The sequence below is a fragment of the Capra hircus genome, unplaced genomic scaffold (genome assembly GCF_001704415.2).
Source record: "Capra hircus breed San Clemente unplaced genomic scaffold, ASM170441v1, whole genome shotgun sequence".
NCBI classification, from domain to species: domain Eukaryota; kingdom Metazoa; phylum Chordata; class Mammalia; order Artiodactyla; family Bovidae; genus Capra; species Capra hircus.
The window spans coordinates 229,907-252,211 of NW_017189607.1; the positions used below are offsets into that span (position 1 = coordinate 229,907).

The 22,305-nt window shown below is 43.9% G+C and overlaps 1 protein-coding gene across 1 annotated transcript in view; it reads left to right on the top strand.

Annotated features, from left to right (window-relative positions):
- The first annotated feature begins 11,941 nt into the window (after positions 1-11,941).
- The window catches only part of LOC108634562 (testis-specific Y-encoded protein 2-like), a 169,944-nt gene continuing 159,580 nt past the window's right edge, over positions 11,942-22,305 (top strand). Inside the window, 1 exon segment of the mRNA XM_018044550.1 lies at positions 11,942-12,106. Within this exon segment, the coding sequence (XP_017900039.1) occupies positions 11,942-12,106 (165 nt within the window).

Below are 22,305 nucleotides of genomic sequence, written 5' to 3' on the forward strand. Positions count from 1 at the left end.
AGGATCTTAGACTGGGCTCATTATAGGGACTGCACGGCATTTATCCACATTAAAAAGCTTTAGCAAGGCATTGCAAATCAGACCAAAAAAAGTTTAGGACAGTGTCCCCAGTGCCTAATATTTCCTACCAGTGCTTCAGGACCAGGGGTGGCTTTAGCTCTAACCTGTCCTGGAGTGCAGAGTGCAGAGATAGTCATGGGTCCGTTAGTAAACTGAATTATGGATGGTTGACTGGATGGTCATTCTCTGGAAACTTGCCATGACTTGTGTCCCAGTCTCTTTAGGGCTTTTATTTCGGTGCTAAAGTCTAGGTGCTATTAGATTTGACTGCACACTTGACTGTGTTGTGTAAGGTATTTTTCTACTGAATATCAATGCGTGTGAAACTTTTCAGATTAGTGATGAATTCATGAGCATGCTGGCTCAATCACCCTGAGCTGCATTTGCTTCCTGTTCCCTGGATGTGCTCATGTTTTTCTCTGTATAGAATGAAGCCTGGGTGTCTCCATCGTGTTTGCCCATGAATGTGAGTTGATGTTTCTTCCTGTGGATCTGTGTATGCCTCCTGTCTTCTTTCATGATGCACACATGCTTTGCCATTATGCACAGCTCTGCTGCCATAGCTGTCTGAGTTCTTGCATGTTCCTATTCAACACACATGCATTGTGTTGCTCATATTCACTCATTGTTTTAAAAGTTTGTTTATCATTGTTAGATTGCATATGAATTCCTGAATCAAGTGCTTCCAACATCTTGAATTTTGACTTTTTTAAAAGAGCATGTAAGAATTAAAGATTTTAAAATTTAAAAAAAAATAAAAAATTAAAAAAAAAAATAAAAGAGCTCCATGATGCTTGTGCATAGCAGTTAATATTTACAACAGGAATAATTAACAGTGACCCACATGTGGAAACAAGAATACCCATATACTTACAGTAATGCCGGATGGGCAAGAATATTACTTGCTGAAGTGAGAATATTGATTAGTATCACAGAGGGTGAAGATATTGCAGGAATGCATCTGTCAGGAAATTTTTTATGTGTCAGGAAAGATTTGACTGGTTAAGTGTTCTATAAACACTACTGAAGGATTTAAATACATTGACTTTTACCCCTACAAATGTATTCTTACATTGATCATTAAACTGACATTACCCATGCAGAATTTCTTCATGATTGTCAGTAAATCGTCACCCAGGTGAGAGGAATTGGGTCTTGCTTTTCTGTAAAGAGAAAGTTGTTAAGGAATTCTTGTCCCAGGGAAAAGGCATGCATGATCAATTTCAAGTTCAAAGTCCCCTGCTATTTCTGTGTTGTTTCTGGAAGGAAAGCACAGGGAATGGAATCACACCAACCTGGTTGGCACTGTGAACCAGTCCAAGGCGACAGAAGTAGAGAACACAGGCATATGTCACTCAGCTGTCCACAGTGAGGACTTTGAACCCTGCTAACCTCTTTGCATGTCAATCACCCTTATGAGCAAATCCCATTCACCATCCAGGATACATCATAGAAGTAGAAGAGGGCACTGACTTGATCAGGTAGCAAGTGAAAATATTAACTTGGCCAAAAAAGAGGTGTGTGCCGGGAGCCAGCACGGGAGATCCCACCCATGACAAGGTCATGCGGAGAGGCCTGATGGGCAAGGCAAGTCAGGTATCAAGGGGTCCTCTGTCTGAGCATCTACCCCGAAACCAAAACCTGTCTGTTTACTGTCTGCTATACTATACTCTTCTGACATTACCACCTTTTCTCTGGAAAGAGTTAATTCAGAGCTCCAGTTAACAGTCTCCTGCATATAAAAAGAATGTCCTGGCTTGAAACCCCTTTGATGGCTTTCTAACTTATCTGACAGGTCTGTTTTACAACTTGTGGATTGTTTTCAGGCCCCAACCGTGAGAGGCACAAAGCTTAAAACATCTTAAAGATATAGAGCCTTTTGGAGCTAAGAATTAGTTTGGTGAAGAGTTTGTTAAGTTAATGTTTGCTACCAGGCCTCCATATCCTTCATCTTTTAGGCAGCTGGGGGGATATTAATCAATGTAAACATGATGCAGAAATAGGAATATAGTAGTTTTGATGTTAGCAATACTAGATTTTTGAGTTAATTTATTTTCTCTTTGTTGTAAATCACTGTACTCCACTTTCGTGTTATAAAATGTTGTATCCTTGCTATGTAAGAATGTCACTTTATTTAGTGCCTTCTGAGAGTGGCACCAGACTTTGGGAAGAACATTTTTAAGACAAATAAGTCTTCTGGTTGACAAACCCTTATCAGGAAAGGGCCATAAAATGTTAATTGGCCTTCTGGCCAGGAGATGATGTAAATCACCTAAGACTTTTGTATACAACTAGGTATGCAGAGATAAAGCCTGGTCTTGATAAGAGTCAGGGCGGTTGACACTGCATAATTTTGTATTATCCACTGATTTCTATGTATAATCAAAAGTATAAAAAGCCTTCTCGGACTAGTCTCTCGAACTAGTTTCTTGGAAATCTGGCTCCCCCCGTGTCTCTCTCTCTCTCTCCCTCTCCCTCCCTCTCCTTTTTTGGCTGAATTCCCATCTAGAGTGAGGAGGCTCGCCATGTCTACTTACTTGCCCTGGCTTCTAAGATCCGTGAGAGAAGGAGCCCAAGGTGGGGCACCCTCTACTATTCAAACAGGCGCCTGTGGCCCAACGTAGATGGTGCATATCTCTTGTCCTGAGATTTCATTAGTTCTCCATGTGAACCAAGTTATTCAGCCTCTTTTCTCCACTAAATTTTCCTACTACACTATTTCTTCCTAATCTCTCTTTATAGTTCTAATTAAATAAATAAGTTCTTCCTTGCTTACTCTGTCTTCCCTTTGAATTACCCTGGATCCACTGGGGCAGGACCCCAGCAAGGGTGCATACCAAAATCCATAATACTGGACAAGTAAACCAATGTTTCCCCATGTGTGCAAGTTTCATTTCAGAATTGTGTCTGTGTGTGTGTGTGTGTGTGTGCGCGCGCGCACCCACACACACACACACACACGTGCACTGGAATAAATGTGCGTGTGAGCTCTCTGAACTGGCTGGCAGGGAGATGGAAGAATGGACACTGAACACATGAAAGAGCTTGTGTAAGGTACAAAGATCTTGGGGCAGCAGAAGCACTGACATCCTGGCCAATGGCCCAGGGATCTCACCAGTGGAGCAAGCTGTACGTGTTAACAGGCATGTAAGTGTAAACGTGGATCCCTGAGCAGAAAGGTGAGGCAGGCAAAAAGCACCTGGGGGAAGTCCAGGAGGATGCCAAGGATCAGAGAAACAGAGTGGGCCAGATTCCCAGGCACAGAAGAGGGGTTATGCACAGCCCCTAAGACACCTGACTTTTGTTTGGAATGCAGTTATCCATATTGCATCTTTTATGCAGAGCACAAAATATTATCTATTGTCTGGTGGGTCAGCTGCTATAGAATCTGTCTGCAATGCGGGAGACCTGGGTTTGATCCTGGGGCTCGGGAAAATCCCCTTGAGAAGGGAAGGTCCACCCCCTCAAAAGTCCAACCCCTCCAGTATCCTGGCCTGGAGAATTGCACTGATTGTATAGTCTATGGGGTCACAAAGAGTCGGACACAACTGAGCAACTCCACTTCACTTCACTTTAGTTGTTTTTTGTTTGTTTGTTTTGTATTTGAAACATTTGAAATGTATTTTAATATTAAGACAACAGAGAATTATTAAACATTTGCTAGCAGTTATACGCACTTTAAACAACATGTTCAAGGCATTCCGGTTTCTGAGTGCTCACAAGAAGTCTTAGATTTAGGATCAGAAAACTTTTCAAGTTATTTTATACACATTTCTTATCCTATCTTTCAGCTTTTCTTGGAAGTTTGAAATGGTGTTTCTTTGCAGCCCAAGTTTATCTGTTTACATATCAATGGTGGAGTTTTGAAACTGTTTCTGAATCTCAGAATAATTTCAAATATTTCCATTTTTATGTTAAAATCTACTTAGATTTCTCTCTCATTTATTTATTTTTTTACTTTATTTTGCTTTACAATAATGTATTGGTTTTGCCATACATCAACATGAATCTGCCACAGGTGTACATGAGTTCCCAATCCTGAACCCCCCTCCCACCTCCCGCCCCATACCATCTCTCTGGGACATCCCAGTGTACCAGCCCCAAGTATCCTGAATCCTGCATCAAACCTAGACTGGCGATACATTTCTTACATGATATTATATATGTTTCAACGCCATTCTCCCAAATCTCCCACCCTCTCCCTCTCCCACAGAGTCCAAAAGTCAGTTCTATACATCTGTGTCTCTTTTGCTGTCTCGCATACAGGGTTATCATTACCACCTTTCTAAATTCCATATATGTGTGTTAGTATATTGTATTGGTGTTTTTCTTTCTGCCTTACTTCGCTCTGTATAATCGGCTCCAGTTTCATCCACCTCATTAGAACTGATTCAGATGTATTCTTTTTAATGGCTGAGTAATACTCCCTTGTGCATATGCATCACAGCTTTCTTATCCATTCGTCAGCTGATGGACATCTAGGTTTCTTCCATGTCCTGCCTGTAATAAACAGTGCTGCAATGAACACTGGGGCACACGTGTCTCTTTCAATTCTGGTTTCCTCAGTGTGTATGCCCAGCAGTGGGATTGCTGGGTCATAAGGCAGTTTTATTTCCAGTTTTTTAAGGAATCTTCACACTGTTCTCCATAGCGGCTGTACTAGTTTGCATTCCCACCAACAGTGTAAGCGGGTTCCCTTTTCTCCACACCCTGTCCAGCATTTATTGTTTGTAGACTTTTGGATCGCAGCCATTCTGACTGATGTGAATGGCACAAAGACAGAAATATAGATCAATGGAACAAAATAGAAAGCCCAGTGATAAATCCGCATACCTATGTGTAAGGTTGGATCCCAGGGGCCATGATGGGCCACCCCTTCCCTCCTCCATCGGCGAGGGAAGTCCCTAAGGAAGAAGCCTTCCAGATCCCAGGGACCAGTGACAGCACAGTTCGCCAGCTAAAGCCGCCCCTCCTCAGCCATGTAGAAGGACCTATCAGCCCGTGACACCTTGGCTGAATGACCTATCCAAATCCCCATCCATTAACCTGACAACATCCCTTGCAACAAACTTATATAAGCTGCTTGTAACACGGCCCAGGCGCTGACTTTCTCCACCTGCCTCGTTTGCATCTAGGAATCCTGCCCGGTAGTGCTTCGTCATTAAAAAGCTTGTTAGATTTTTTTTTTTTTTTGGTGTCCTTGTCGTCTTTTACCTAACATTATGGACACCTTATCTTCACTTTAGATTATAAAGAGACATCTCTGTCAGCTCTACCTCCTCCTGGCTCACTAAGGGAGAGCAACCCTAGACTAGGAGACTCTAGTTCTTAAACAAGAACGAGTGACTGTGAAAAATTATAGGGGTGTGATTTTTTACTATTGTCATGATATGGGGGTCACTACACATGGGGGAGAAGGCAATAGCACCCCACTCCAGTGCTCTTGCCTGGAAAACCCCATGGACAGAGGAGCTGGTAAGCTGCAGTCCATGGGGTGGCTGAGAGTTAGATACGACTGAGCGATTTCATTTTCACTTTACACTTTCATGCATTGGAGAAGGAAATGGCAACCCACTCCAGTGTTCTTGCCTGGAGAATCCCAGGGATGGCACAGTCTGGTGGGCTGCCATCTATGGGCTCGCACAGAGTCTGACACGACTGAAGTGACTTAGCAGCACACCTGGGGGAGGGGGCCTGCTTCATCGCATACCTTAGGCTTGAATGATTTTCAAATGTTCTGTCAGATAGTTAAGTAACTACAAACCTATTCATAATAACCTGAGTGGAGACCCTTATCTTCATGTTGTCACATAAATTTTAAAAAGTTTTCCAGGGCTGGAATTATTGTGTAAACTGGAGAAGTCTATATTTCGTTTTGTTCAGAGGCTAACCATGGGTTGTTTTGCAGTTTGGGCAATCACATGGTGGCTGCAGTACCTCGATGGTCTTTGTGAGTGGCTGAGGCTGCACACTTGTGTCCTCCTGCATTTTGCCAGGATGAATCCTCAGTGATGGCACATTTGGATGCAAGGCTCTGTGCTCAAACATTTACCTACTGGAGCAGTGCTACTGTGAGTATAAATACATGTGTGCTCAGTCATGTCCAACTCTTTGTTACCCTATAGACCCAATGCTCCTCTGTCCATGGGATTCTCCAGCCAAGAATACCAGAGTGGGTTGCCATGGCCTCCTTCAGGGGAGCTTCCTGACCCAGGGACTGAACCTGTGAATCTTACATCTCATGCATTAGCAGGTGGATTCTTTAGCACTACCACCCCCCAAGAAACCCTTGAGTATAAGTGAACTTCTCTTATTTCTTAAAAAAAAAATTAATCTGGACCATTTCTTTTTTCTTACTGTTGTTATTTTTATTGTCTTACTCTTATTTTTTGCAACATAGTTTTATTTTTTATAAATATTCATTTTAATTGGGGGATAATTACTTTACGGTATTGTAGTGGTTTTGCCATACATTGACAGGAATCAGCCATTGGTGTACATGTCTTCCCCATCCCAAACACCCCTCCCACATCCCTCCCGATCCCATCTCTCTGAGTCATCCCAGTGCACCAGCCCCAAGCACCATGTCTCATGCATGGAACCTGGACTGGCTGTCTGTTTCACATATGATAATATACATGCTATTTCCATGTGCTATTCTCACAAACCAACCCACCTTGCATTCTCCCACAGAGTAAAAAAGACTGTTCTATACATCTGTGTCTCTTCTGCTGTCTTGCATATAGGGTTACCATTACTACCATTCTAAATCCCATATATATGCATTAGTATACTGTATTGATGTTTTTCTTTCTGGCTTACTTCACTCTGTTTAGTAGGCTCCAGTTTCATCCACCTCATTAGAGCTGATTCAAATGTATTCTTTTTAATGGCTGCATAATAGTCGACTGTGTATATGTACCCCAGCTTTCTTATGCATTCATCTGCTGATGGACATCTAGGTTGCTTCCATTTTTGAGCTCTTTATTGAATTTGTTGTCGTATTACTCCTGTTTTACGCTTTGATCTTGAGACACATGGGATCTTAGCACCCTGTGGATAGAAGCTGCACCCCCTGCATTGGAAGGTGAAGTCTTAATCGCTGGACCACCAGGGAGTTCACCCCCTATTTCTTTTTGTGTTCCTAGATGTTGATATCCAGGAAAGTTTTTTTTTTTTTTTTCCTGACTGAAGATTTTCCTGGGGCAGAATATTTTGGTTTTAAGGAGGTTTTATTATCCATTAGTATTTCATTTCAGGATAGTAAATGATCATTTCAAAACATCTGCTACACCACCCTGAGAAACCCTCTTTAACGTGAGAAGGCAAGTGAATAGTAGTGACAGCTCCATGGACTCCTCTGTCATCCTCCAGGTGAGAATGACAGGGCATGTAGGGGGTTGCCCATGACCGGAGTCCTAAGCAGGTTCTCAATCTAACTTTGATAGAAGCAAAGTTTATTTTGATCACTATCACATGCTCAGGGCAGAGGTTCTTCTCAATTAGATCTGTACATGGAAAAGTGGCTCAAGACTCCCCCTCCCACCCCAACAGAGGGCTTCAGGTAGGCTCACCAGAGACCAGCTCTTGACCTGGCACACCAGTTCTGGATTCATGCGATAATTCATGAGGTTCACATTCATGAGGCTTGGTCAGATAATGCTGCATCACCCCTATCAGTCAGTTCACTAGCTCAGTGGTGTCTGACTCTTTGAGACTCCATGGACTGTAACACACCAGGCCTTCCTGTCCATCACCAAATCCTGGAGCTTACTCAAATGCATGTCCATTGAGTCAGTAACGCCATCCAACCATCTCATCCTCTGTCGTCCTCTTCTCCTCCTGCCTTCAATCTTTCCCAGCACCAGAGTGCTTTCCAACGAGTCACTTCTTTCCATCAGGTGCCCTAGGTATCCAGGCTTCAGCATCATTCCTTCTAATGAATATCCAGGACTGATTTCCTTTAGAATGGACTGGTTGGATCGCCTTTCTGTCCTTGAGACTCTCAAGAGTCCTCTTCAGCACCATGGTTCAAAAGCATCAATTCTTCGGCACTCAGCCTTTCTCATGTTCACCCTTATAGCTCGTATTAATGTTGTCTCCTCTAAATTGAATGTATGTCATGCCATGTGGCATGTGGGATCTCAGTTCCCTAACCAGGGATCAAACCTGTTCCCCTGCATTGGGGCCAGTGTTACGGGCAACCAGATAACGAATTCTCTCTAAATCAATTCATTTTTAAAGTTAAAGGAATCTGCTTTAAAAAGAGGTGCTTGGACTAAAAGTTGGAGTCCCTCTGAAGGCCCCAGGCACCTCCATAGCTGCACTGCCCCCACCCGCCCTGCCCTTTGCTTTGTGCATCCCTGCGGGCACTTTGGCTCTCCGCAGGAGCTCCAGCCTTGGGACCTTTGAACTCCTTGTTCCTCTCCCAAAATTCCCTCCCTCTGGTGCTCACTTGGCTAACTTCCTCTCCTCCCACCTTTGTTCTGCTGTCACCTCGAAACCAGGCAGGCCTTGATCACCACCTACACTCCCAGCCTGCCTACCCCTAGAGCCTGCTCTGTTCTCCATTCTCTATTTTTCCCCAAAGCTCTGGTGGTCACCTGACACACTTGATACACATAGGTGCTGATTGCTTGTCGCAAGGCTGTCCACAGCTGAGTGAGGGGTGAGACGGCCTGTGTGTTTTGCTCACTGCCTGTACACAGCAACTGTGCAAGAGAAGCCAGCACAAAGTAGGTGCTCAGCTAATGGAGCTCACACTCCACATGGAGGGTCGGTGGTGATGCCATGTGCCTCAAAGGTAACTCTGTTGACAGGATAACACCTTGGAGGAGGAATATGGAGAGCTGGGGGAGGGACAAGCAGGCAGGCCTGACTAGCTGGAACATGGGAGTGTGAGCTGGGAGGGAATCCATCCTCTGGAGTGAGGCTGAGGCTGGAAAAGGATGAGTCCAAAGAGCAGGGCAAGAGGGGGAGCCTTCCAGGATGCTGGGATTATATATGCAAAGCTTTCTAGCGTTCCCTCTCAGGAACCCCTTCCTCAGGACCCTCCATCTTCTCATGGGTTTCATTCACTGAGACCCTAAACTTTTTTGCATTTCCTTAGTACCTGTTTCTGTGGCAGGAAGGGGAAAACAGGTTCCTCAAATTAAACTCTGGGACACTAACAATCCAGTTCCAGCTCGCTGGGTGGGGCGGGGGTAAGGAGGGTTGGCAGGCTTTCTGGGATGGTGCAGACAGGTCCAGACCTAGGACTTTACCAGCTCCTTATTTTCCAAGAATAGAGCTGTGGCCATCATAAAACACCCTGCAATGAGAAGCCCTTGCCTCACGACTCCAGAGTTGTGACCATGACTACACTTAATCTGTGTCACATCAGTCATTTCCAGCCTTCTCTTAAAAAGTCCTTTTTTAACGTACCAGACAGTGACCTAAGTCTGATATAAGTAGGCTACTTGGGTGGGGTCGCTTTTGGAGTGTTGACCTTTAAGAAATTCACTTCTTTTTGAGAATACAGGTGATTATATACTCCCAAAGTTTTAGGGCAAATACAATTTTCCATGGCCTTTCCTCCCCTTGCTCCTGAGTAAACTATCAGTATCCTTTAGAAATTAAAATGTTTTAGTGTCTAAATTAAACCCCCCCAAGACTGTGTCAAGCCTGGAATGTTTTCAGATTGCATACTTCTGTTTTTGTTGTTGTTTTCTTGTTTGTTTTAATTTGGAAAATAGCTCCAGTGGGACTCTATGAGAGCAGTAACATAAGTACAAAACCAGGTATTTGCTTCTGCAAGCTGAGAGAGAGAAAGGACATTTTTGTGGTTGACCCTTGCACAAGGAGCTATCCAGCTAGCTAATCAATAAGGACAGTATATTTTTTATTCACATGGCAGAAAAGAGAGGCACTAAAGTTGCTTTTGCATGTTATATCTGGCCTGTGGGCTCTCTGTCTTTTAGAAGGGCCAAGCTCAAATCCACTTCTGTCTCTGCAAGGGGAAGGGACCGTGGCTGTGACTGATATCCGAAAGCTTGTCCTAGGCAAGGATGGGGGCTCCTCACTCTAGGTAGAGATCTGCTCCCAGCCCCACACTGTGTTCCTGCCCAGGGGTTGGCTGAATTCTTCCCCAGAGGAGCAAGAGGGCCAGCCAGTTGTGTAATGACCAAGACACCCCCACACCCAGGCAGAAAACTCAGCCTGTCAGCACACTTTTCCCTTCACACTCCTTGGTTGTCATGGACCCACAGTTAACTGAAACTTTCCCTACAATAATCAAGAACTCCTGTCTTTTCTGGGTGATAGAAATCTAAAAATGACAGGCATGGAGTCATGCGGCAGAAGCATGCTGGGCCCTAAAAGAGGTGTTGTCATTAAGGGCTTCTTGGTGGCTCAGATAGTAAAGGATGCACATGCAGTCCTGGAGGCCCAGGTTTCTTCCCTGGGTCGGGAAGATCCCCTGGGAAAGGAAATGGCAACCCACTCCAGCATGCTTGCCTAGGAAATTGCATGGACAGAGGAGCCTGGCAGGCTACAGTCCATGAGGTTGCAAAATAGTTGGACGTGACTGAGTGACTTCACTTTCAGTCCTTATTAAAAGTGTGTGATGATGTGTCCAGGCACGTCGTCTGAGGTCAATGATGCTGACTTGCACCTGTGTCTTTTTTGTGAACATGAGAGGATCCTCTCTGGAGGAGCATGTTCATCTCTCCAGTTCCTGGGGCCCCTTCAGTCAGAGCTGGCCCCCTTCCCTTCACAGATGAATCCTCATGTGGTCACCCCGTCTCCACTGCTCAGTATTTCTGGCCCTAATCTGCAGTCTGGCCAGCGGTTCTCACTTTCTGCCCTCACTCACCAAAACTCTGCCTATCCCTGGGCATGTCTTGACTAAAACTGTTCTCCAAATTTTCCCTGCTGTCTGTTGAAATCCTGCCTTCCACACTATTAGCCAAGTTCTTTCAGTAGATACATTCCAAAAGGCAGGTTTATTCAAACTCTAGTCACTCGTATTCATTTTTGTTTTCTCATTCCCAATCTGCTGGTACAATTACTGCCTTAAAATATGTTTTATCTGAAGCAGCAGCTATTTAAAGAAAAATTGATTTCAATTTTGGAATTAAACTTGACTACAAGGTAAAACAGTATTTTGTGCTCTGCATAAAAGATGCACGATAGATAACTGCAGTCAAAACAAAAGCAATGCTTCCAAATTCTCCATAAATACCACTGTGCTGGGGATGGTTCTATCCTTGGTGTGGAGTTCCCTTGAGTGTTGTGTGTCAAGGTGCCAGGCCATGCTGAGACTATCCTGGAAGGAATTAGAAGAGATGAAAGACAATACTCTCCATTCTCGGTGATTCATTGTTATTCAATGCTTTGGCCATTGGGAGGCTGTCTGATTCCTGTAGGTTTCCTGGCCAAAGAAAGCGTTTCTGTTAATGTCCAGATGGGCCTTGGCTAAGTCTTTCTCAAATTGCTTAGTGAACTCTAACTTTGTAAAACAAGGTATTTGCCAAGACCCTGTTCATCCACTGGGTGGTCGATTAGCAGGTGGGAAACTCCAGGCCAGGGACTGGGTCATGTTGGCTTCAGTCACTCAGAGGCCTTGGCAAGTTTTTCAAATGTGAGGAAGCACATAACCCAAGGAGGCTGATGTTTTAAGCTAGAACATGCTGCAGAATTGGCCTACGCATATAAAGTGAGAATGTGGTCCTTGGCATGTTATCCTGGGATGGTGACCTAGAACTCACTGGCCTGGAGACCCTGCGGGTCAGCCTGAGTCTCGTCTAATTTCTGTTTTTTGTTTTTTTGTTTTCATGTGTGGGCTTCAGTTGCAGGTAAAGCCCCACCATCCACAACAGCGGGCAACCAGTCTCCCGCTGAAATGCTGGTCCTCAACCGCTCATCCTCCCAAACTCCCAGGGCTGGGGTCACGGCCACCACTGTCACCACCTGCACGGCCGCCATCACTACCGCCAGCACCATGGGAAACCCAGTGAAAAAGCAGAGGCCGCTTTTGCCAAAGGAGATTGCCCCGGCCATGCAGCAGGTTGTGTGGAACTCATCAGGGAAGTTTCAAACGCCCTCCTGAGAGTGGCACATGCAGAAGATGCAGTGTCCGCAGCAGCAGCAAAGCCAGCAGCAACCTCAGTCTTCCCAGGGGACGAGATATCAGAACAGATAGGCTGTGAAAGGTACCGAGCCTCCCCGCTCTGTTCTCCACAGCACCCGGCCCTTCTTTGCCACATGGACGGGAGAAAAATCGTTCTTGTTTTCTTTGTTTAGTTCCTGTGGTTGCCTGCCCACTGTATCCTGGAGGCCTGACACATATAATTTGGTATTATTTTTAAAAATTATTTTCCAGCTTTGTTTTAAACTTTTCTCTTTTCCTGTTCATTTTATAAACAGTATGTACACGTCTTCTTAGAATGGGGTGAAATGGATGTCTAGACAACAAAAATCTGTTGTCTTTATTGACTTTCTATTTCATTCTCCACCCTTTCTCAAAGGTATTGTTAACCATAAGGTCTTTTTCTAATTCATGTATGCATATATATTTATCTATGTAAATATACATGACTTCATAAAGGTTAGGTTTTTTTCTCTATTTGAAAACATCAAAATAGTAAATTCCTTGCTTCCCCGCCCCACCCCCCACCCCCACCTTTCAGCATGTTTTGGAGGTCAGTCCATCTCAGTGCATATAGCTCTCGATTTTTCTTTTGCACTGGTGTATAATATCCCACAGTTTTTTTAATAAAGTATTCACCTACAGATAGACATTTAGGTTGCTTCCAGTTTTTACCAGTTGTAACCAGCCCTGCAGTGAATACCTTTGTATCAGTTTCCTTGTGCATGCCCATGAACCCCTAGGCACAATTTTTGAAAGAGTACAGTATGAGAAGTGGATGGTAAAGGATACCTTAATAACTAGGGATTAGCACCCACCAGCCAATGCAAGAGCAAGCATCAAACCATTGCCAAAGTGCAGAATGACAGCTCCCAGCAGGGGTCTCTTTCTGGGCTGATGAAAGCTGAACAAAGTGCTCATCTGATGGGGACTAGTTTGTCTGGCTCTCATGAGGACTGGTACTGGTCTTGTTTCATGAGGAAACCTGCATTGAGATTCTTCATTACTGGGCTCTTGGATTGAAACTCTCACATACTGAGTGCACTATCAGGAAGAGAACTGAAAAGAGTTGAAGCAGGTTGTGAAGTGAAAGAGTAGCCAGATATGGCAATGGCCCCTAGTGAAACTCTTCAAAGATTAGGGTGGAAAAAGACTAAAAGGATTGGACACAGAGTATGGGAGTACAGCTGGATTGATCCTGCTGTCCAAAATATTGGTAGGCCAGAACCAGGTCTGGGATCTTTCAGGCCAGGATGGGGAGTTCCTGGCTGCTGAATCACAGCCCTTAAGTATAATGAGCTTCCAGGGGAACTTGGGAGCTGGCAAAAAGGAGTTCATTGATGATATGGTTCCTAATTCCCAGATTGTCCTGTTAAATATAAACAAAACGGGCCAGAACTAGTTGAAGTAGTTAGGATAGATTTTAATCTGCTATTTACTGTTGCAGTAGGGCAAAATGTCCTGCATGAACTGAAGTCAATTTCAGTGTGTACACAAGGGACTGGGGTTTTAAAAGGAGATGAGGGAATATGGAGGGTGAATCATGGGAATTCTATAGAGTCAGAAAATGACAATTTTACACAAAGTGGGAAAGGGGGTGTTGGTCCATGTGAAATATCTGAGGTTGCTAACTCAGTTATCTCTTAAAGGCAGGCTTCTGCCCTCTCATAGAGACAGGGCAAATGGCCCTATCCTTAGGTATTGATGGGAGCAAATAGGCAAATCTATTGGCAGCCTTGAGTTTTCTTAGGTGGGACTTTAAAGGGGTGTGGGTCATCCTAGGGATGCAGCCTTGAGCTGTTGGAAACTGTATTAGTCCTTAAAGACCTACGTGGAGGCCTTGCTGAGAAAGGGCTCCTTGGAACGTTGCTCAAGTTCGGCCAATGGGAGAATCATTGTCTCTTGAAAGCAGGGAAACTTGAGAGTGTGGATTGGCCCCTGCTCCCAACAGACCTTCGAGCTGGGACAGCCTTCCTCAGGCAGTGGGGTAACCAAGAACCATTTGCTTTCACAGCTGTCCAGCAGAAAGAGATCACTCAGAACCCATCCACCTCCACCATCACCCTGGTGACCAGCACCTAGTCGTCGCTCCTCATCACCAGCTCAGGGTCCACGAGCAGCCTTGCATCTTCATTCAGTCCTGCCCATCACCACCGCTTCCTCTGATGTGGCTGCAGACACTACCAAATACAGTAGGTGAGTGTCAGTGGCAGGATAGTGGAGGGCCAGCCTTGGATCTTTCCAGGAATTAAAGGGGACCAGGAAGTGGTGGAGTCCCTCCCTGACTCGCCTGCCCTCGTGGCATGGTCCTTTTTAGGGATGTGGCAGGCAGCCTTGCCTGCTCTGTGTTCACTTGTGGGAAAACTCTCCATTTAGGTTCTGTCTTCTTTTAAAATTTATTTTATTGAAGTATAAATAATATACAATATATTAATTTCTGCTGTAAAAGAAAATGATTCAGGTATATACACATACACTTTTTCATATTCCTTTCCATTATGGTTTATCCCAGGATATTGATTGTAGTTCCCTGTGCTAATAAAGAGGAGCTTGTTGTTTATTCTATGCATAATAGTTAGCATCTGCTAATCTCAGATTCCCAATGGGTCCCATCTGCCCACACCCCAGCCCTCCCCTCTACTTCTCTCTTAATTTGCCAAGTGCTTTTTTGCTCACCATTGAGCCTGGGCAAGCAAAGTTGCAGATCTCCTTACTGTCAGGTGAGAGTGCTCTGGAGTGATATGCAGGTTCATATCGTAGAGCCAAGGGACTGAAAAGCACCACCAGAATTGCAGATCTCTGGGGGAGTCCCTTCTGCTCCCTGCTGAGACCTAGAACAGTAATTGCTACATAGTTGTAGAATGAAAGCAGGTTGCTGCCTCATGTCTCATTGGGCTTCTTATCAGTAACTTTTTTAAAAAATGTGTACAATTTTTAAAGCCCTTTTTGAATTTGTTGTAATATTGCTTTATTTCCCTTCTTTTAAAACGTTTTGGTTTTTTTGACTACAAGGCATGTGGAATCTTATCTCCCTAACTAGGGAATCAAAGCCATACCCCCCACATTGGAAGGCAAGGTCTCAACCACTGGACTTCCAGGGACATCCACACACTCATTTTATAGATGAGCACACTGAGATCTGGCCAGGTCAAACAGCTTGTCCAGGGTCACATAATCCGTGGATGTCTAATTGGCATTTGAATGGTAGCAGCCAGGATCTAGAATACCCTCTTGACCTGGCTTTGAGCTCACTTGTGAATTCACACCAGGCCTGCTGACTACAGCTCTCAGGTGTCCAGAGACTGATTGTTCTTACATGTGCTTTTTAAAGCAACTCCGCTGAAGTGTCAGTGTGGCTAAAGAGATAAAATCCAAGCCTTGGGCTTATGTCTCTTACTTAGTAAATCTGTCCCCCCCCCATTTTGAATAATAGAAGAATTTTTATCAAATCTCTGAGTTTCAGAACCGAAAGTGTTCAACTATTAGATGTGGTCACATCCTCAAGGGTTTTAGAATTGCCTCTGGGGCAGCTGGTGACTCCATGTACTCAGGGATCCACACAGCTGACACAGAGTTCCTGGGTACCTCAGTTACAGAGGTGCTCACCTTGGATCCAAAGGGCAAGCCACGGGCAGGGGTGGGATTTGGGGGTGGGGGCGTGCTTAGACCAGCCTCACAGATGTGCACCTTTTGCAGAGTCCGTCCCTAAGGTTGTGCCTTAGGCTTGAGCAGTGTCAGGAATGCAGCCATGCTCTGAGCAAGAAGCAAAGCACTTTCCTCGGTTTGCTGTCTGGGCCCCCCACTGCAGCCCCATACCAAACCACCCTACGGTGTGAGCTCTTGGCCTTACCCACCCTCCCTTGCCTGAGGCTTAGAGCAGACTCCTGAGAGGCTAAGGTTGTGCACGTGGGGATTCACTTCCCACAGGAACAGAGCTCCTCCCAGACACATACACACACACACAGATAGATGACACAAGTACACACATGTACACGCATGCATGTAATGCACAGAGACACAAATGCAAACAAATGCAAACAGGTGTTTCAGCGACCCAGCGGTTCACATGAAATACATAGATGTCTTTATTTCTCACAGGAAAATGTTCATTCTGATTTCAGATGTGAAATATAGAGAACTCCAACTTTCATGAAGGAGAATAATGCCTAGATTTTGATACAGGCGATAAAGAGAACTCCGTATATCACTGTGGACAGTCCTTGTTTTATATGTGAGAAATAGGGAATTAAGTATTTCACAAAGAAACAGTCGCGTCCAGAATTTTATTTATGAAATAGAGATAATTCCAATTCCACATTGGTTCCCCAGATCTTAATTACATACTTCATGTCAGTAAAATAGCATTGAGATTTTCATATAGGAAATGTATACAGTTTCAAAATTCAAGCAGGGAAGTGAATGCACAAATTTTCATATCTGAAATATATAGAAGTCCCCATCATGTAGCAAGATGTGTGCACAGATATCCCTATGTGAAACAGACAAGATTCCATATATGATAAAGGAAATTATACCCGTAGTTTTTCAAACATGAACTACAGGTTTCCAGTTTTAGGTAGAAACATCTGCACCCATATTCTCACATGGGAAATAGAGAAAAATCATCTTTCAGGTTTTCATCTGCACAAAGCAGTGCATGTAAAGCAAGTGCTCTGGAACAAGCCAGAAGAATAGCATAGGAAGGGATATGGGAGTGGTTCAAGGATGGGTGGAACCACTATATACTTTTGGCTTATTAATGTTGATGCCTGGCAGAAACCATTACAATATTGTACAGGATTAACTCCCAGTTAAATTAAAACACAAAACAAAACTAAGTTTTGAGAAAAGTAAAAGAACAACGGGATTCGACTTTGCTCTGTGGTGACCTAAATCAGAAGGAAATCCAAAACTGATGGGATGTATGTACACTTACAATTGATTCACTTTGACATACATACAGCAGAATCTAAAGCAACACTGTAATATGACTATAGCCCAAAAATAATTGTTGGAAATACATTACATGTCAACTATAATTCCAGCAGTGAATAAATAAATTGTAGCTCTGTTTGCAATATATGTCCCTGGGGGCATTATGTTAAGTTAAATACTTCAGTTAGAGGAAGATGAAAGTTTTTACATCACATGACATTTTTAAGTTGAAATCCCTGTGTTATAGACACAAGTAGGATTTGGTCATCAGGCTAGTGGAAATGGCCCATGATGGCCCAAGTTACCAAGTTTTGATTCACAGGTTCAATAAGCTCACCAAGGAAGATATTGTAATAGAGGCAGGATGGAAAACGGAGCTGCATGCCTCAGCCCAAGACCATTAGGGAAGTTAGAAAACCCAACACCACCAACAGAAAGCCTCCCAGCAGAATGTACAAAAAGATACGTTACAGTCTTCCCACAGAGCCCTCCAGGCCCTTGGGCTTCAGGCTGGATAATGAACTGTGGAGCTTGGGCAAACTTGGGGACAGGCTGTGTCTTACAGAGTCCCAGAGCCCTTGCTGGAGCCACTCACAGACGTGGCCCAGGTTTCAAAGCAATGGCCAACGTGTCCCATCCCCACCTCCATGTCCAAACAGTTGTGGCAATCTCCATGGGTCACAGTGTACAGGACCCAGCTCCCCATTTAGGTAGACTGAGGAGGCTGAGAGCCAGCTTCATGCTGGTTACCTGGCTCCCTCATTGAAGGTGGCTTGCAGGGTATGGGGGACCTGTTAAGAGGAGGGCACAGAGAACTGAGAATTGCCCCTTCCAGCTGGGAGTGGGCACTTCTGGAAGCAAGAAGACTGGGTGCTAGATGAATGCTCCCAGACAGGATAATCAGGGTACACAGAGACCCCCTCCTCACAACCAGGACCTTGGAGGGTGAAAGTCAATCTTGGGAATCTCCTTTCAGGGAATAGGGAATAATTTTTGTTTCTCTTGAGGGTTGCTGCTGCTGCTAAGTCACCTCAGTCGTGTCTGACTCTGTGCGACCCCATAGACGGAAGCCCACCAGGATCCCAGGGATTCTCCAGTAAGAATACTGTATTGAGTTGCCATTTCCTCCTCCAGAGGATTTCAGGAGCACAGTTAGCTGACCACCACCTTACCTCAAAAAAACAGTATCTGAAAGCAATAAGTTTGCAACAGCTAATCACACCCTTCCTTCACATTTCCTATATATGGTCTTTGCTGAAAGCTTTGAGGGAGTTTGTGATTTTTTTCCCCGCCTTTGGCTTAGGCTTGCATTATTTTTTAATACAAGCGTTTAAAATTGTAAGCCCTTATAGACATGCATATCACGAATTCTGGCATGCTGTGTTTTTATTATCACTTTGTTAAAATATTTTCTAATCTATTTTTTACTTCTTCTTAAAATTTTTTATTTTAATTGGAGGTTAATTACTTTACATTATTGTGGTGGTTTTTTCCATAGGATCACATGAATCAGCCATGGGTGTACGTGCGTTCCCCATCCTGACCCTCCCTCCCACCTCCCTCTCCGTCTCATCCCTCAGGGTCATCCCCATGCACCAGCCCTGAACACCTTTGCTCCATGAGAAATGTAACTTGTTTAATACTTTCTGAGGCTGACATAGATTAGAAATATAAAGAAAAAACATTTCAAGGGAAATAAGTTTTCCAGTTGAGCACCCTTTATCAAAAGAGGGTCAAAATGTTCACAGGCCTCTAAGGCCAGAAGATAATGTACGCAATAGTGTCTATGGGAAAGGTTTACAAAAAAATCCTGGTTTTGATAAAAACAAAAGAGATATAATGTTTGGGCTGACTTTGTATGACTGCATCTTTCATTTCCCTCTAAGTATAAGACAAGATATAAAAGTACCTTATAAAAATAAAGCTATTGGGCCTCGCTCACCAAAGCAGCTTAATCTCCCCATATCAATCATTTTCTTTCTCCCTCTCCCTCCCTCTTTTTTCCTGGCTGATCCCTTGGAGCATAGAGGCTCCCTGTGTTCACCTATCTGCCCGTGTTTCTAAGACCTGAACGGGAAGACGTTCTGCATCTTCACTCCCACAGGAGACTGGGAAGGCACGTGTGGCTGCTATGAATAGGGCAAACTTCTTGTCTCGAAGCTTTATTGGCTTTCTATGTAAACCAAGGAATATCAGCCTCTTTCTCTCCTCTGTTTTCTTATCTGCAGTATTCTTTCCTTATCTCTCTAAATCATTCGCCAACGCCGTTTTTCATTCAGGTTCCCCTGGATCCTGCAGGGGCTGGACCCCCGGCAGACCACTTACTATTTTGAAAATTTTATAATGAGCTGATTTTCTAGAAATATATAGAATATATATTTTGTCTGGTCAGTCTTTTAGTAGTTTGCTTATCATGTGTATCACATTATGGTTTAATACATGCTCTAAGACAGAAATGCTTATGCCATGGAGAAGAGGGGCACCCAAAGTGAAATCATATAGAAGCCTTTAGTGCCAGTTTCAGAGAGAAAACGCTCATCTCTCAGATGATCAGGGCAATAGGATTCAAACCACTAACAACACACAGCTTAGCTAAAAGTAAGTGCATGTTCCCTCTATGGACCTTAATAAATTTCAGTGCAGGCCTGTCTTCATCCTCTCATTTCCATTCCTCAAATGTTTCCAGTCAGTCAGCAGGCAGCTCAAAATATGGACAATGGATGGGAACTCGTGAAATTCAGTGAAGGCTCCAAGAATAGAGAATCTTTCCCAGGCCACAGACAGAATGCTACAGGTGGGTGATATGATGGACGGAATTGGAAAGGAGAATGAAGGGGAGATTTCTGAGCTACGATCTGGCTTTCTGAGGTGGTGGCAGATGCTTCAGACCTGTCTTCAGGCCTTGGGTACATATTTCCTAATTTAATAAAGGAATGTAGCCGCTGGCCTCCAAGCTTTACGGTTAATGCCTCCACGTACTAGACTAGACCAAGTGCAGTGTCACCAGTTAGAAATTTAGGATATTTAGGGAGTTGTGTGGAACTTGTGAGAGACTTGCTGTATCGGACTTGTTCCAACACTTTGAATACTTCACAGCACTGGAGCCAGGACTCAGCTATAGTGGTTGGATCTCGTAAGCATTATTCAGTTCAGTTCAGTTGAGTCGCTCAGTCATGTCCGACTCTTTGTGGCCCCATGGACTACAGCACCACAAGCTTCTCTGTTCATCACCAGCTCCCCACCAGCTTGCTCAGACTCATGTGCATTGAATCAGTGATGCCATGCAACCATCTCATCCTCTGCCATCCCTTTCTACTCCTGCCTTCAGTCTTTCCCAGGGTTAGCATCTTTTCCAGTGCATCAGTTCTTCACATCATGCAGCCACACTGTTGGAGCTTCAGCATCAGTCCTGCCAATGAATATTCAGGACTGATTTTCTTTAGGATCGACTGGCTGATGCTCTGGAAATCCAGGAGACTCTCAAGAGTCTTGGCCAACACCACAATTCAAAAGCATCAATTCATTGGCGCTCAATTCCTTTATGGTCCAGTTCTCATACCCATCCATGACTGTGGGAAAAGCCATAGCTTTGACTGGATGGACCTTTGTCGGTAGATTAATGTCTCTGCTTTTCAATGTGCTCTCTGGGTTTGTCGTAGCTTTTCTTCCAAGGAGCAAGTGTCCTTGAATTCCATGGCTGCATTCAGCATCTGGAGTGATTCTGGAGTTGAGGAAAGTAAAGTCTGTCAGTGTTTCCACTGTGTGCCTTTCTATTCAGCATATAGTGATGGGACCGGATGCCATGACCTTCGTTTTTTAAATGTTGAGTTCTAAGGCAACTTTTTCACTGTCCATTTTCACTTTCACCAGTACAGACTCTTCAGTTCCTCCTCGCTTTCTGACAAATGGTCCTCATATCTGAGGTTGTCATATGCATATCTCATAGGCATATCTGTGGTTGATATTTCTCCCGGCTATTTTGATTCAGGGCACTGCTTCATCGAATCCGGCCTTTGTATGATGTACTCTGCATATAAATTAAATAAGCAATGTGGCAATATACAGCCTTGAATTACTCCTTTCCACCAATTTAGGACCAGTCCATTGTTCCACTTCCGATTCTAACTGTTGCTTCTTGAACTGCATACAGATTTCTCAGGCAGCAGGTAAGGTGTTTTGGTGTTGGTAATTCCTTGAGCATTTTCCAGTTTGTTGTGACCCACAAAGTCCAAGGCTCTAGTGTACTCAGTGAAGGAGAACTGCATGTTTTACTGGAATTTTCTTGCTTTATCTGTGATCTAGCGGATGTTGGCAATTTGCTTTCTAGTTCCTCTGCCTTTTCTAAATCCTGCTTGATCATCTAGAAGTTCTTGGTTCACTTGCTGTTGAAGACTTGGAGACTTTGAGCATTCCTTTGCTAGTGTGTGAGATGAGTACAATTGTTGGCAGTCTGATCATTCTTTGACATGCTGTTTCTTTGGGATAGGAATGAAAGCTGACCTTTTCCAGTACTGTGGCCAATGCTGAGTTTTCCAAGTCTGCTGGCCTACTGAATGCAGCACTTTCACAGCCTTATCATTTAGGATTTGAAATAGTTCGGCTGGGATTCCATCACTTCTACTAGCTTTGTTCTTATTGGTGGTTCCTTAGGGCCAACTCACTTCTCATTCCAGGAAGTCTGGCTCTAGGTGAGTGAGCACACCACTGTGGTTATCTTGGTCATCATCAATAGTTCTTCTGTGTATTCTTGCCACCTCTTAGTATCGTCTGCTTTTGTTAGGCCCATACTGTTTTTGTCCTTTATTGTGCCCCTCTTTGCATGAGATGTTCGCTTGGTATGTATACCACCTGTGGTGGATTCATGTCAATGTATGGCAAAACCAATACAGTATTGTAAAGTAAAATAAAGTAAAAATAAAAATGTAAAATAAATAAATAAATAAATAAATTTTAAAAAAGAGAGAGAGATCTCTACTGTTTCTCAGTCTATGGTTTTCCTCTATTTCTTTGCATTGAATGCTTAGAAAGGTTATTTTCTCTCTCCTTGCTATGCTTAGGAACTCTGTATTCAGGTAGATATACTCTCATTTTCTCCATTGTTTTTCACTTCTCTTGTTTACTCAGCTATTCAAAAGGTCTTCCCAGACAACCATTTGCCTTTTTGCAGTTCTCCGTGGGGATGG